This window comes from Danio aesculapii, chromosome 13 (genome assembly GCF_903798145.1).
Source record: "Danio aesculapii chromosome 13, fDanAes4.1, whole genome shotgun sequence".
Lineage (NCBI taxonomy): Eukaryota > Metazoa > Chordata > Actinopteri > Cypriniformes > Danionidae > Danio > Danio aesculapii.
Genome location: NC_079447.1, coordinates 6,273,687 through 6,290,561, shown reverse-complemented (window position 1 = coordinate 6,290,561; position 16,875 = coordinate 6,273,687). Strand labels below are relative to the sequence as shown.

The 16,875-nt window shown below is 37.5% G+C and overlaps 1 protein-coding gene across 1 annotated transcript in view; it reads right to left on the bottom strand.

Annotated features, from left to right (window-relative positions):
* The window catches only part of LOC130240010 (arginyl-tRNA--protein transferase 1), a 125,991-nt gene that overhangs the window by 68,505 nt on the left and 40,611 nt on the right, over positions 1–16,875 (bottom strand). Inside the window, exon 7 of the mRNA XM_056471426.1 lies at positions 8,820–9,031. Within this exon, the coding sequence (XP_056327401.1) occupies positions 8,820–9,031 (212 nt within the window). The remainder of the gene's footprint in view (positions 1–8,819; positions 9,032–16,875) is intronic.

Here is a 16,875-nt window from a genome sequence, read left to right as displayed (position 1 = left end):
GTTTTAAATATTTTAAATAGTTTTAAAAATTTTCACAGTATTTCCTATAATATTTTTTCTTCTGGAGAAAGTCTTATTTGTTTTATTTCATCTACAATAAAAGCAGTTTCAACTTTTTTATTAACATTTTAAGCTCAATATTATTAGCCCCCTTAAACTAACTTGCCTAATTAACCTAGTTAAGCCTTTAAATGTCACTGTAGGCTGAATACTAGTATCTTGAAAAATATCTTGACATATACAGTTGAAGTCAAAATATTTTTTTTTGTCTTTTCCAAAAATTTTCTAAACGATGTTTAACAGAGCGAGGATTTTTTTTCACAGTATTTCCTATAATATTTTATTCTTCTGGAGAAAGTCTTATTTGTTTTATTTTGGCTAGAATAAAAGCAGTTTTTAATTTTTTCAAAAGCCATTTTAAGGTCAATATTATTAGCCCCCTTAATCAATATTTTTTTCGATTGTCTACAGAACAAAAAACTTATACAACGACTTGCCTAATTACCCTAGTTAAGTCTTTAAATGTCACTTTAAGCTGAATACTTGTATCCTGAAAAATATCTAGTAAAATATTATTTACTGTCATCATGGCAAAGATAAAATAAATCAGGTAGCAATGAATTATTAAAACTATTATGTTTAGAAATGTGTTGAAAAAAATCTTCTCTCCGTTAAACAGAAATTGGGGGATAAATATACAGGGGAGCTAATAATTCTGACTTCAACTTTAAGTGTGAGTCTTCTGTTAAATCATGGTTAAAATGCGCAACAAATTTTCAGGCCTCGACAATAAGGACCGCCTGACGGCCCATGTGAGAGACACTCGGGACAGTAGACAGGATCGTTAGTTGACTATTTGTCAATTGCGTGAGAATATGGTCTAAGAATTGAGAAGCAGTTTGTGCTTTTAGGCCTTTAAATGCTACCTTCCACTGTATGTGAAGGTATAGGGCTCTATTTTAATGATCCATGCACAAAGTGCAAAGCGCAGGGCGCAAACGCATTAAGGGCGTGTCAGAATCCACTTTTGCTAATATAAGGACAGAAAAATACGCTTTGCGCCATGGCGCATGGTCTAACAGGGTTGAGCTTATTCTCCCATTCCCTTTAAGAGTCAGTTGCGTCGCGCCATGGTGCATTTGCTATTTACATGGTGGACTTTGTAAGTTGAAAAACTGAGCATTTCACTAGAGAGAAAACAGTTAAACAGAGCATCTACAGCGTGAGAATGAGAGATGAGCCTCCTTATTATTTACTTTCGCTTTCACTCTCCTGGATAGGGAAACGTGTTGTACACACAGACAAACATTAGCCTATAAATAACTAATTTAGTTTAAGCGCAAAGATTTGTTTCAAAGCGATTTCTAAATTCAGTTCTAATTTCCAGCAAACGAATAAATAAATGAACAATAACAATGAAGTGTGTTCAAAACCTGAGTTATATCCAAATACACATGCTGTGCCCCATATGGTCTAAAACCTGACAGGTGGGCAAATCTAAGCTTGTTTTTAATAAAACAAATATAAACATGCATATAATAAATAATACTGCAAATAATAATAACATTATACAAAAGCTAATTGTTATGAATAAACTGAAAAAAGATGAAGACGGCATGGAAGTATGGTTTTTATATTTATGTAGGCTAAAAAATAATATGTTTTGTAATATTTTAATTCTTTATATTTATATCCTATATATATCCTTCATATTTTATTTCTTTTTCATATGTTAAGATATTTGCGTATTGCTGTACATCTTTTGTGTATTAAGCAATGTGTAAGCGAGGCGCATAACTAACGCAATAGACCGGCTTTGTTCTGGTCTATAGAACAGTCTATTAAAGTTTCTCAAAATAGCAACGTGCCAGCAATGCGCCTCAACACGTCTCAACACGCCTCCTTTTTTAGATCAGTACGCCTATGAGCGCACATATGAGTGCAAATGCATTTGCTATTATGACAGCATGGCGCAAAACATCAAAACGACTCTTGCGCCAAGCTGAAACTAGCAAACAACAATTGAGTCACGCCTTGCGCCGGGTGTATGATAGGGCCCATATTGCTTTTTACGGTTCTCTTATCTGATTGGATGAGAGCATGTTATTTTTTTCACAACCTGGCCAGTAGCCAGTACAGTGAAGAGATGGCAACATGGCGACAACATCAAGTTACGAGGTTAAAAGAAAACATCAGTTTCTAATGTCTTGGAAGCAGACATTAATGTGGGTACAACATGACGAAATAAATGAAGTTAAATAAATAAATGTTTTGCACAGTTTGCCATCATTTTGGTAAGTCAGCCACCTCTTGTTAAATAATTTAGAAGTGCAATAAAATACCTGCACATTTTCCATACTGCTCTTTTTGTTTGCATAACACTTTGAAATGTATTCATTATACATTTATTAACATTTTTAAAATATTAAAATTTTAGATTCACAGATGTTTTTTTGACACATTATTTTAAAATATGTGGATAAGCAGCTATTAACTTTTTTTTTTGACAATTTTGACAGGACAAGTAAAAATCAAGCCCAGTAAGAAAAATTCCTTAGCGTTGAACCCTGGACTTTATTTTAACGCTCAAAATAAACGGTCGATCAAAATCAAAATATACGGCAGAATAGAAAGACCTAAAGCTCATTGGACTGAATGCATGAATAGTGCAAAGTCTGACATCAGTTTAAAGTGAACTGTGTGGGATCAGACGTTATGTTTGATTAGTAAAACGGAGCTTGACATCTAACAGGATCATCTGTGTTTGCACAAGGACAAACTGGCCTCAGAAGCGAGGCGGCAAATCAAAACTCGATCCTCCAAAAAAAACATTTAATTGTCTGGGGGAAGCTGTTCCTAATTAAAGGACCTCTCGCAGAGACGTTTTCATTGGACGAGGTGCTTATGGTTCGCAACTTCCCCAGAAGAGCACGACTGGGAGATTGAGCTTCAGTTTTATTTTATTTGGCTCTCATAGAAGATCTCTTATTATTGCTTGGCCGAGTTAATGAAGATATTTGCGACTTTTGTTTCAGATAAACATTAGTTGAGTCTTTTAATCTGCCGGACGATTCTCTTGAGATGCAGACGTTTGATTAAGTGTGTGAGGAGTAACCAAGACAAAGAGAGAGCAGCGCTGTCAAAACAGCTCGGAGATCTCAAATTATGCAGGGGGTGAAAGAGGGCAGAAGAACCGGGGGATTGAAGAGATATTCAACATGGAGGAAAGTTATGATGTGCCTCTACTGCCATCTGCAGGTGTACACTGTCAAAAATATTAGTAAATAAACAGTTTTCCGTATTCGGTGATTCATAGTTTTTTGTTTCACTTATTTATGCTTTTGAATTGCATTATGGGATCTTAATCTTTTCTCCAAAAGCTTCTGATGTTGAAAAGTGACTCTTGTTGACATTTGTAATAGTTATTAATAAGCTATTCACAACCATAAATAAACGAGAAAATAGCATTTTGAACCACAAACTTCAAACTTTTCTGATATTTTTGACTCCCAAAGTGCCGGTAAATACTGACATGATCGTCATCATGGTTTCAGCTAAAAATATGTTCTTTGAAGTTATTATAAAGAATAAATAAATAGAGACCTTTATCTTGGATGCCAGCAAATGCTCATTTTTTATACCTTCAGTCTAATTTGGTATAAAAAGCCACAGTTAAGGCTAGAAATAAAAAGTGCAATGCATCTTAAACTAATCTTTTCCTTGTCAAACAGCGAGTCCTTCACAAGAAAATGCCATTTGAACCACAAAATACAGAAATTGTTGATTAACAGATATTTATTATAGTGTATTTGAGGGACTTTGATAAGTTTATTCTATCATAATTCATCTTGAGAAAACCCAGGCATGTTCTGGGTTTAGTGCAAATAAACCAAGAATAAAAGCATTTGTGGCAAAATCATGATCACAAAAGACAGCTTTTTTTGGACTGATTTTTAATTCAAAAATTAAAGCTTAGAATAAAATATAAAAAGAAACTATTATTCTCATTGCATGGAAAATCAAACTTCTGATCTCCTTTTGTGCATCATAGAACACTCGAAAAACACTTTTGTTGCTTGTTTGGTTGTTAAAACGGAGTTAAAACAATCCAATTCTTAAGTTTTAAGGGACAACTTAATTGTTTTATGTTCAATCCACTTACTTAAAATGAGTTGAAACAACACAATTCTTAAGTTTGTTTTGGGGACAACTAAATTGTTTCCAGTTCAATCCACTTAAGTTAAATGTGTAAAAATTATTAAGTTAACTTGATCAATGTGGCGTTTTTTTTTTGTTTTTTTTAAATCGATGAAGATTAAATTGACGTCACAACCCGACATCACTGTCTAACCGTCCAACCTAGAAATCAACCAAATATTAACGTCTAATGATGTTACAGCTTGACGTTGTGTGGATGTTACCACTATGACGTTTATCAGACGTTGGATTTTGTTTGCCATGTCTGACGAATAAATGTCAGTATTTTACATCAATATGACGTTGGTTTAATATATCAATATGGATGTTGGCTCGACGTTAGATTTTGGTCACTTGCTAACACAACCTAAAATCAACCAAATATCGACGTCATTTAACGTCGTTATTGGACATCAAAAAAAGATTGTCCTTAGACGCTGGCTAGACATTGAATTTTGGTCACCTGACATCACAACCTAAATCTGAGCTATTATTAACGTCTTGTGACGTGTGCCTGCTGGACAATAACTAGATGCACTACATGTTATGTTTACACACATACACAAATTACATGTTAATTTTTTACATCGTAATACTCACTACTGGAGTTCTTTTGACAGGGCTACTTTTTACTCGTACTTTGAGTAATATTTACAACAGATACTTTTACTCGCACTATATTTTTAGCCAAGTAAAGATACTTTAACATAAGTATGATTTTTCAGTACTCTTTCCACCATTGCACTTATTACAGTGTACTGCACCTACAGAAATGTTTGCCAAGGCTGTGGATAAAAACCAATAACGCTGTAAATAATATTCAGAACCAAATGTTTTACTTCTTGAGATCTGAATGTATCTTCAAAAGCCATTCAATTTAGTCTTTCTGATATTTTTGACTCCCAAAGTGCCGGTAAATACTGACATGATCATCATCATGGTTTCAGCTAAAATAAAAGTTATTCTAAAGAATAAATAAATAGAGACCTTTATCTTGGATGCAGCAAATGCTCATTTTTTTATCCCTTCAGTCTAATTTGGTATAAAAAGCCACAGTTAAGGCTAGAAATAAAATGTGCAATGCATCTTAAACTAATCTTTTCCTTGTCAAACAGCGAGTCCTTCACTTAAAGCACATTGGCTTGAGATAAATCATACTCCATGCGTGTCTGATTGGCTGCATGTAAACATCTCATTAGGCAGTGTGTCCTTGAGGTTCATCTCCGAAGGCTTAATGACCCCACAAAAAGCAGATTTACAGAAATCAGCCTTAACACCCCCATAACAGAAGTGATAAAGTGAAGTTTGGAAAGGAAATGTGCGATACTGTTTTAAACGCATCCGCTTTCATTATGCACTAGAAAGATAAGAGCTAACAAACAGACTTCAAGGACTGAGCATTTAACTACAGTGTTTCTATTTCAACACAAGGGTCTGTCACGCAAATCACACTGATGATTAAACAGATGCACAACTTGCTTGTTTTCTTGAGAGCGTTCATGATGAAATAAAGAGTTTTTGGAAGTCTGAAAACGTAGCGCTTTTTCTTGTGTTTCATTTCTAAAGCGTACCACTAACCTTGTTCAGATGACAGTGACATTGACTGCTATCCACTTAAGATAATTGAATGACATATTGAAGTCCATCAAATCAATCCGGTCCACAAGCTAATTGAGGAATGAATCTGCCCGGTGGCGTCTCCAGGGATGATGACGTTTGGTGGCATAAGATAGCCTTTTATTCGGAGTTGCTTAGATAGCAGAAACATTGGCTGTTTACTCATGCTGACTTCACCCAAGCAATCGCAGCAAAAGCAGGAGAGGACATTTGTGATGAGAAAAGCCTGGAATATTTACCCATGATGCAACTCAAAGCTTGATAGTTGTAACTTTGAGGTCCACATTCACATGGGTACTTTTAAAGAGTTCAACCTGCCTTTGTTAAAAAATAAATAAATCTTCATCCATACAAAAATGTGAAATACACACTGTTATGCACTGTCAAAAGCATGCCGAATCAATGGGTGATAATAAAAACCTTATGCTGGGTTCACACCAAACATGAAATTAAGTAATACTTACTTACTCCCAGGGCCGTTTATATCGAAGTTGATATTTAGCTGCCCCATTTTGGTTTTGTAACATATAATTTTTACAAGGTGGGTTAGCCAAACGCTCAACCCCCAATCTGGAGGACTAAAACATATGCATATACTGTACACTATGGACAATTTAGCTTACCCAATTCACCTAGCGCTTGTCTTTGGACTTGTGGGGGAAACCGGAGCACCTGGAGGAAACTCACGCCAACACAGGGAGAACATGCAAACTCCACACAGAAATGCCAACTGACCCAGCCAGGGATCGAACCAGCGACCTTCTTGCTGTGAGGCGACAGCGCTACCCACTGCGCCACCGTGCGGCCCGGAATTAAGTAATAGCATGAATAATTAGGTGAGTTTTTCATTAAAACGAGCAAAATAATCTGCCAATGGGGTGAGCACAATAGTTTTAAGTCAAAGAGAAAACAAGATTATTTTCAGCACAGGTTCATTGCGGATATGTACCCAGGTCTACATTTCTGTGGATAGCGAAATATGTACCCAGAGCTAAGTCTACTTGCAGTTTTTGTTTTCGCAAATCCACTAGAGGCTACTGTGCATACTTTTGATTACCTCAAATTTCTCTCGTACGAGCTATTAACGTGTCCTCTTCTCACGTAAATCCACCAGAGGGCAATACAAACTTCAACCGTCCAGCTTGCTGTAGACTAACTAACCGGCTGACCCACCCACCCCCTTCCCTATAAAAAGCAATGGCTGCATGATTTTACCCCATTTTCAGATTTTACCACATTTTCAGCCGATTATTTATTTCATTTTTTTATTTTTGGAGCATTCCAAACGGGATATATTGCTCTCCGATGGGCAGTGGAAACAATCATGGTCACCATAATGAAGTGTTGATCAAAACTGAAGTGCTCAAAACCGGTCACTTCAAAGGGCCTTTTGGAATTAAGAACTTGTTAAACCTGATAGACACATCAGGCCATGTTCCTTCGAAGAGGAAAGTTGTTTGGTTTCACGCACTGTGTTCATTTTTTCTGATTTTACCACGTTTTCAGCTGGTAATTTATTTGTTTATTTATTTGCTTTTGTTTTACCAGGTTTCTGGAACCGTTCTTCGCCAGACTCAAACCCTGTTGTCGTGGTCCACTCCGTTCCACATCCCAAGTCTGCCGGCGTACGCAGTAAGCTACTGGGCAAACTGGTAACACTGGAAAAGCCGTCAATAAGGATCTAAGCAGTCATCGGTATCGCCAAAGGAACACACAACGTAGCTTTCATTTCTCAGACAAAATGCAGCCAGACGTAGCACTATATTTGTGGTTTTCCAGAAGCGTAGACCGAGGTACGGATCCACAAAGAGCCTGCATTGATTATTTTGCTCATTTTGAAAAAAAAAAAAAAACTCACTTAATGTCGACGTAATTCTGAAAACAAAATTATATTTTTGCTTGTCTAGAAAATGCTTCTTGATTTACAAAGTTTTAGATGTTTAGGGTAGAGTATTGTCAAAGTTCTTCAAGACAAGTCATTTCACTCTGCTGCCATCTTTGAAACGCCTCTCGGGCAATAGGAAAACATCAAATTCACCAAAATTCCTTGAGAAACTTGCGATTTGAACTCATATTAGGAATCACCAAATAAATAAAACAACAACTGTCTCTTTAGCTTCATTTTTAACGTTTAAATCACACAAAATCTGCAGAAACTCATGTCTGGTCCGAGCCCCTACCCCAGAAAATCGTCAGTCTATAGCGATTGATGATTGGCTCTTGTACTAGAAAGCATGGCTTCATTCGCCATATTGACCGTTACACTTTTCCTCATTCAAAACTTTAGGAATGACGTGTCTTGTGTATTGTATAGTCTTTGGTATTGCACACATACAATGTCGGTGCATTCAAAACAGGATATATTGCCCTCTGATGGGCATTTGAAAGTGAAAACATTCATGGTCACCATAATGATGTGTTGTCCAAAACTGAAGTGCTAAAGACTGGCCACTTTAGAATGAAGATACCTGATGGACACTTCAGGCCATGATCCTTTGAGCAGGGAATTTGTTTGGTTTGACGCACTGCGTCCAATTTGGAAGGGCTCATCCCCATGCACTAACTCCTTTACAGGGCATTTGAACGCATAGAATTAGCCTCAAATCACGTCTTTCACCTATGTTCAAATGATTCAATTTGAGCAGATACTTCGTATGAAGAAGAAAACATTCTCAGAGTAAACTAGAGATAGTGACAAAGTTTGGCGAGAACCCAGCAATAAAACTGTGTTGATCAATCGGAAAGGAGAAAACAGAAACTAGACTTTTGGAAAATCTTCACTCTGGCTGGAGTTTTCAGAAAGTTTTGGTTTTTAATCACCTGATACTGCGTTTTTGTGTGGACAAATGCCTAAACAGCACAGACTCTTTTTGTTGTTGAAAATATCCATGTTTGTAAGGACAGGGTCTGAGATTGGTCAGTATAACTGGTGAATCCTCTCTTGCTTTGGCTGCTTTCAGTGATTTCACCTCAATGAAGTAGTAGATAAAAGCAAAGTGCCTTACCTCTAAACGATGCAGAGAGTCACTGGGTAAAGACTCTGTTATGAATTCCTCCAGCGATTTGAGCTGATTAGATGAAGAAAACTTTGATGGGGTTGGATTTGGAGAAGATGACACGGCTTCCTGCTGCATCTGTTGGTCTTTTTGAAGTCTTCTCTCTTTTCTAATGTCTTTAGCTTTCCGACACAGAGGCCTGCTGGGATCGGCTCCTTTACCTAGAAATGGTGGCAATGATAGAAGATAAATTTTCAGCTAATAAATTTACTAATTGACAGTACAAACATTATCATTAGGTCAAACATCAAGCAATTAGCCTACTTTTTAAAGTTTTGGGAGACTAGAATGTAAAAAAAAAGCCTCGGGTCTGCATTTATTTGCTCAAAAGGAGAATAAAGAGTGTGAAAGTGCGAAATATAAATGCAATTTTAGAGTTATTGTTTTTAATGGGTTTTAAAATGTAATCTATGCCAATGATGAATTTTCAGCATCATTACTCAGCAATCCTTCAGAAATAGTTTTTATACGCAGACGTGATGTTCTTTTGAATACTTTTTAAATTATTCATAATATTGCACACATGGTGGTTTATATTTTTATGAAACCTGATGTATTGTTTCAAAGTTTCTCTGATGAAAAGAAAGTTTAAAAGGACAGATTTATTTATAACAAATTCACATTGATGCTTTGCAAAGTAAAAACAAACAGTTTTCCAAATTTAATACAATAATAATATATAATAATATATATTAATAATAATAATAATAATAATATACAATCGTCACTAGTAGTCAATAGTATCTCCTCAATAAAAATTCTAAATTGTGAGGATTGTTGGTGATAAAATTCGAGACAAGCAAATATTTGAATGTTAAATGCAATCACATTGTGTCGTTTCTAAATGAAACAGCAAATTAGAATGGATAAAATATTGCTTCTTACCTATAAAGCTTTAAATAATCTAGCTCCTGTTTATCTAATTGCTACAATCCAACACGTTCTATAAGATCTCAAACGCAGGGTTTCTTGTGGCACCCAGAAAAGCAAAGTCCACTAAAGGAGGTCGAGCCTTCTCGTATATGGCTCCTAAACTCTGGAATAGCCTTCCTGATGATGTCCGAGTTTCAATCACACTAAAACTGCAGGTTAACTGTTTATACACTCAAAGGCCACTTTATTAGGTACACCTGTCCAACTGTTTGTTAACACAAATTTCTAATCCGCCAATCACATGGCAGCAACTCAATGCATTTAGGCATGTAGACATGGTCAATATCTGCTGCAGTTCAAACTGACCATCAGAATGGGGAGGAAAGGGGATTTTAGTGACATTGAACGTGGCATGATTGTTGGTGCCAGACAGGCTGGTCTTAGTATTTCAGAAACTGCTGTTCTTCTGGGATTTTCACGCACAACCATCTCTTGGGTTTACAAAGAATGGTCAGAAAAAGAGAAAATATCCTGTGAGCGGCAGTTCTGTGGGCGCAAATGCCTTGATGAGGTCAGAGGAGAATGGCCAGACTGGTTTCAGCTGATAGAAAAAAAACAGTAACTCAAATAACCATTCGTTACAACCGAGGTCTGCAGAAGAGCATCTCTGAATGCACAACACGTCCAACCTTGAGGCAGATGGGCTACAGCAGCAGGAGACCACACCGGGTGCCACTCCTGTCAGCTAAGAACAGGAAACTGAGGCTACAATTGGCACAACAGAAGATTGGAAAAACGTTGCCTGGTCTGAGGAGTGTGGATTTCAGCTGCCACATATGGATGGAAAAGTCAGAATTTGGCGTCAACAACATGAAAGCATGAATCCATTCTGCCTTGTATTAATGGTTCAGTTAGGTGTTGGTGGTGGTGTAATGGTGTTGAGGATATTTTCTTGGCACACTTTGGGCCCATTAGTACCATTTGAGCATCGTGTCAACACCACAGCCTACCTGAGTAGTGTTGCTGACCATGTTCATCCCTTTATGACCACAGTGTACTCATCTTCTGATGGCTACTTCCAGCAGGATAACGCACCATGTCATAAAGCGTGAATCATCTCAGACTGGTTTCTTGAATATGACAATGAGTTCACTTTACTCAAATGGCCTCCACAGTCACCAATTCTCAATCCAATAGAGCACCTTTGGGATGTGGTGGAACGGAGATTCGCATCATGGATGTGCAGCAGACAAATCTGCAGCAACTGCATGATGCTATCATGTTAATAGGGAGCAAAATCTCGGAGGAATATTTCCAGTATGTTGTTGAATCTGTGCCACGAAGGTTTTCGGCAGTTTTGAAGGCAAAAGGGGGTCCAACCTGATACTAATAAGGTGTACCTAATAAAGTGGCCAGTGAGTGTATATAATAACTTATTTTTGATTGTAATGCAAAAATCAATACAATAAACTTGAATTTAATTGAATTTAATAGAGGTGAAGAACTGATTTAATCCATAATTATAAATAATTATAAATAATTAATTTATTTGATTGTGTCAAATGGGTGTTTTTACAAGTAACTTTTAACAAGTAGGTTTTAGATTACTTTTGGCTGCCTTCAGGAAAAAGAAAGAAAGCGTGCATTGATGAATCACGCACATTCAGACCAGGAAAGGAAATACTGTAGGTCAATTTGGATTTCATGTTAGCTACATGTGGCATGTGTAATGATTAAGAATGTGTGCCCACAGACAGAGACGCACCCTGTGTCTAAAATATATGTCAAATAAATAGTTCAGCTCAGTGGAAAAGCTGACATCTCACCGAAGAGCAAGAGGAAACCCAGCAGCGGGAGTCTGAAACCCGAGGCCTGAGATTCCCGATTGAAACTAAACCAAGAATACAAAACTACCGCATAAACTGTGCAGCATGTTTCTGTCTAATAGAGGAGAGCTCTAATCAAAAACAGCACATCCCACATTTGGAGCCATTTTTCTGGGTGTGAGAGTATATTTCCGTAAGTGGCTCGCGGGCACGTTTTTGCGAACCGTAGGAGTGTGTGATCCAGTTACGAGCATGTGATGTGTGTGTGTGTTTCAATGAGTTTGAATTAGTAAAAACGCAGGGCCGGGTCCTCCTGTTTAGATGGAAGTCATTTGACATATCATGACATCATCGCAGCTGTAAAACAACACGGGCTCTGTTTGTTGACTCCCGCTGCTTTTTGCGAGGATTGTTCAGGCCACTCGCGGGTTTAAATGAAAGTGTGGAGACGGTTGTTCATTTTGCCCTGAAGGAAACCGGAGGAGGTGGTAATCCCAGATCGAGAACGACAGGCAGGCCTGGTCAGGAAAAAGGGCCATGCTGAGGGTCATTGCATCAGTTACTGTTTAAGAGCATACGGCAGCAGACCTGGCATCCGGCCATCCATTTACTATTGAGAGAAGATTAGAGAGCAGGGTGTATGGTGTACAGTGATGGTGTAATGCTGAAGTTCCCACTCTAAACCTGGGTTTCAATTAGGAAAGCACAATATATCATTTCAGCATGGATTAGGCTTGGGCGGTATTCAAATTTTGATACCGTCAAACCTCCTCCCTATTTTACCTCGGTATCCGGTATTACCGTGCATAATAAAAAAAAATATGATGTAAGGCTCAGACAACGTCACCAAACTGTCGGCTTGTGCCTAAACCATTCAGAAACTGAATACAGTTTATGCAACCCTAGGTTTGCGGTCACCTGTTTGTCTTGTTCGTATTAGAGATCTGCGCGGGACTACATTTTTTAAGGAAGGGTTGGGGGGGATGATGTGTTCGCGAACAGAAGAGCAAAACCAAAACCCACCCAGCTAGATAATACAGAGTCCAGACAGCCTATAACAAGCTGTCTGTATAAACACACACACAAAAACACACAGCACCACGCTCTCTCTCATTCACAAACATACAAACACACACATAGACAGCACCAAGCCAGCCACGCACAGAATCACGTTCTCTCTCTCTCATGCACACACACACACACACACACACACACACACACACACACACACACACACACACACACACACACACACACACATACATAAACAGCATCCACGCGGATGCACACATGCTCGGGATATTGTTAGACCGCGCGCCCACTCCCGTTCAAATTAGACCGGAGTTACTGACCACTCCCGCGCTTTATTCTGAAATTTATTCCCGTACCACAAGAAATCTGGTCGGGTCCAGCGGCTACTGTGGTACAGCAGCGGGAATGCAGACCTGTAGTTCGTATTTACCACGTCTTCCTTCTCGTTCGGCCGAAACCCGAAATACTGCCAAACTGCAGAGGTTCTTTTTCGAGACCAGGTCACTTGGTGCGCGACTCGCCATCTTACCTCGCCTCTCTCTCTCTCCTCCACACTGTCCCGTGATGACAATCACGCATAAGCATATTTAGGCATTAAATAATTAATATTTAATACTTGTCTCCTATATAAGTGCATTGTTTTTTATGACAGTATAACGGTGATGAAACTGATAACGTTGCTATTTTTAGATCCCGCGATTTATCATATTACCGCCCAAGCCTAGCATGGATATCACAATGTGTGCATCCACAATAGTCACATTATATACATATAGTATATATGGTGAAAAATCTACTTTACAAGCTGTTTGGACAGAAATGTGTGTAAGTATAGTGTATAAACCGTCATATTGGGGTGAAATAAACACACCCAGTGCTTTTTTTTTTTTCAAATTTAACAACATAAAAACGGTGGACCAATTGGAGCGGTTTTCAGATCGACCGCAACTTTACGTAGGAGTGCGGTCCCCCCGCCCACCAATATTGATTGACAGCTGCATATTAACATGTCCCGGTAGTCACGTGTATAATCATATCAACAAGAGAGGACGAGCGCAAAGCAACCGGGAATAAAAGGTGTGTTCAGTTCGCTAGGATCATCAATCATCATCAAACGTGATCAAGAGTGAGTTTTACATGTTTAAAATGTTTTAAAACAGAGCATGTGTGTAATGAATTACAGCGATTTACTTCATCAGCACAGCCGCGTGTCAGAACAATTATAAAGGAAGACGCTTCAATCGCGGTTTGTTGACGTTAAATCAGGTTTATTTTGTACATTAATATAAGAGATATCCATACAGCAGTGGAGATTAACCTGTAGCCTGTCACATATGCGTGCAAAAAGAGTGCAAAGCTTAACGCACTGTCTCTCTCTCTCTCTCTCTCTGTGTGTGTGTGTGTGTGTGTGTGTGTGTGTGTGTGTGTGTGTGTGTGCGCTATGTGTGTGTGTCTGCGCTATGTGTGTGTGTATGCGTCTGCGCTGTGTGTGCGTGATCTTTGTAATGACATTGTGTGTGACTCATTGTTCCAACTCCACAAAAAAAATGCATCAAATACTGATTGTTAAAGTTCTTACTGTAGTATTTCTCACACACGTTACATGAGATCTGCTTCCCGAGGCAGCCGAGGGCGGCAATCGCTGACAGGCACGTGGGAACGGTGGGCGGGGAGGACTAGCCTTAAAGGCCCAGTACAAAAAACAGCAAAACCTTTTTCCAGCTATAATATAGACACTTCAAACAGCTATAATAAATAATCTGATGGGTGTTTTGAGCTGAAACTTTACAGACACATTCTGGGGACACAAAAGACTTATATTAAGTATGAAAAAAGGGGTAACCTATGTGCCCTTTAAAACTGAAATCAGAAGCGGAATCAAACAGTCTCCTCATAAAAGCCGGCATATCAGCGCGCTGCCATTGAACACATATGATTCAATTCACGTCTTCTGATTGGTTCTCGGGACTACTGTTATTTCTGAATAGACTGACGCTGCGCTTTAGATGATTTGAAGCAAATCTATTTGTTGATGGTGTAGTACGTGCCTAAAGCATTCACTCAATGTTATCTCATTTTTGGCGGAAGTGGCGTTTAGAGGCTTTTGCATCTGAACTCTTCATATGCTTTTCAGTGTAAAACCTCTTTCTCTCTCTCAAATGTAAACTTAATGTAGTGGTTGTTTTTTTTGTTTTGTTTTTTCCAAGTATGGTACAGGCAAGGGTTTTGACTGATTATAATTGAAATGCACATGTTCTTATACAACTTGAAAATAATTATTTACAGTTGTATTGTGTTGGTTTTATTGTAATAAAGTCCTGTAAAATTCTCTCTCTCTCTCTCTCTCTCTCTCTCTCTCTCTGGAATAATGCCAGCTCCTCTGAGAGCTCCCGGCGTCCCATGTCAACAGTTTACACACTGACATCCTGTTTGGAGCAATAAGGAAAGCAGGGCCATTTCCTATCTGTCCCAGTGCCAGCCGCCGCCAAGCGTCAGCCTGCCCGCCTGCCATCAAACATTCACCCCGCAGGGAGAGAGAGATACTGGAGCACCGCTGAGTGCATCTAACTAAACCTGTCAGCAAAGCATAAAAAGCTAATAAACATTCATCACAATGAGGAAATCATTTATTGTATTAAAAAAAAAGAAGCCTTTGATTTCTGGCCTTGTGCCATTTTTAAAACAATTAAGCTTATTTCAGACACAAGGTATTATTTTGGTGCATTTAGACTGTACTACCTATAAATTAACCTTATGGAATACAGGATTTTACTACTACCACATAAAAAAAAAAGTCAAGCATTTTATTTACAGAATTACTAGCCTCCCTGTATGTTTTTCCCCAATTTCTGTTTAACAGAGAGATTTTTTAACACATTTCTAAACATAATAGTTTTAATAACTCATTTATTTTATCTTTGCTATGATGACCGTAAATAATATTTGACTAGATATTTTTCAAGATACTAATATTCAGCTGTGGCATTTAAAGGCTTAACTAGGTTAATTAGGCAGATCATCGATGGTTTGTTCTATGGACCCTTTTCACAAGCCTGTTTTGACACGTTTAACGGTTATCAAAATCTTAAATCCTTTAAAGTTTGTAATATTTAAAAGCAAATAAATAAAAAAAATGTTTAAAGTATGAACATTTATATCTATTTATGTATGTGGTATATCATTTTTGCTTCAAATTACAAAGAACTAATTACCGCTTGTGAGGAGTTTCTAATGCAGTGTCTATGGGACAGGACAGCAAATTTGACGTTATTCTCTCCTCTGGCTTCCCAGCATCAGTCTCACACTATTTATAATTTTTTTTCTTAAAGTCTTTATAACACCATCGTAAAGTTTTTCTTTGAATATTTGAGCAAAGAAGACTGTAAAAAAAAAAATAATAATAAAATTTAAAAAAAAAAAGATTTGTTGTATTCTCCCATTCGCTGCGCTCTAAGTTTTCCCAACTATGACGACTTCAGCTACTGAGAAACCCGGAAATGTGGTCTATAAAAAAAAAAGGGTCTATAGACAATTGAAAAAAAATATTGCCTAAGGGGGCTAATAATATTGACCTTAAAATTAAAAACTGATTTTATTCTAGCTGAAATAAAACAAATAACACTTTTTCCAGAAGAAAAAATATTACAGGAAATACTGTGAAAAATTCCTTGTATGTTAAACATCATTTGGGAAATAATTGAAAAAGAAATAAGTTGACTTTAACTCATTCATTCATTCATTTTCCTTCGGCTTAGTCCCGTTATTCATCAGGGGTCACCACTGTGGAATGAACCGCCAACTTATTCATCATATGTTTTACACAGCGGATGCCCTTCCAGTTGGACCTTAGTCCAATCCGTCAAACTGACATCAGAGAAGGACTGCCATTCCAGAGAGTAAACAAATGGTCAGATTTTGATTTAAGATTACCAAAACAAACCGTTTTCTTTATTAAAAAACATTTACTAACTTTTACCAACTTTTTAGATTTACTCTGGATTAATTGTTTACTTTAAGACCAATGTGTGCTAGCAAAATAAACATTTTAAATATTGATTTAATGCTGACTTTAAATATGCATTCAATTATTGAACTAAAGTTACAGTAAAGACAATTAAAAAAAAAAGATACCCATCTCAAATAAATGCTGTCAGAATTGATATTGCAAAGAAATACATACATTAAAATCATATCAACCTGAAACTTTTGAAGAGTAGTTAAAATTATTTTTAGTCACTTTATTTTAAAGGTACAATTCATGCTATTACCTAACA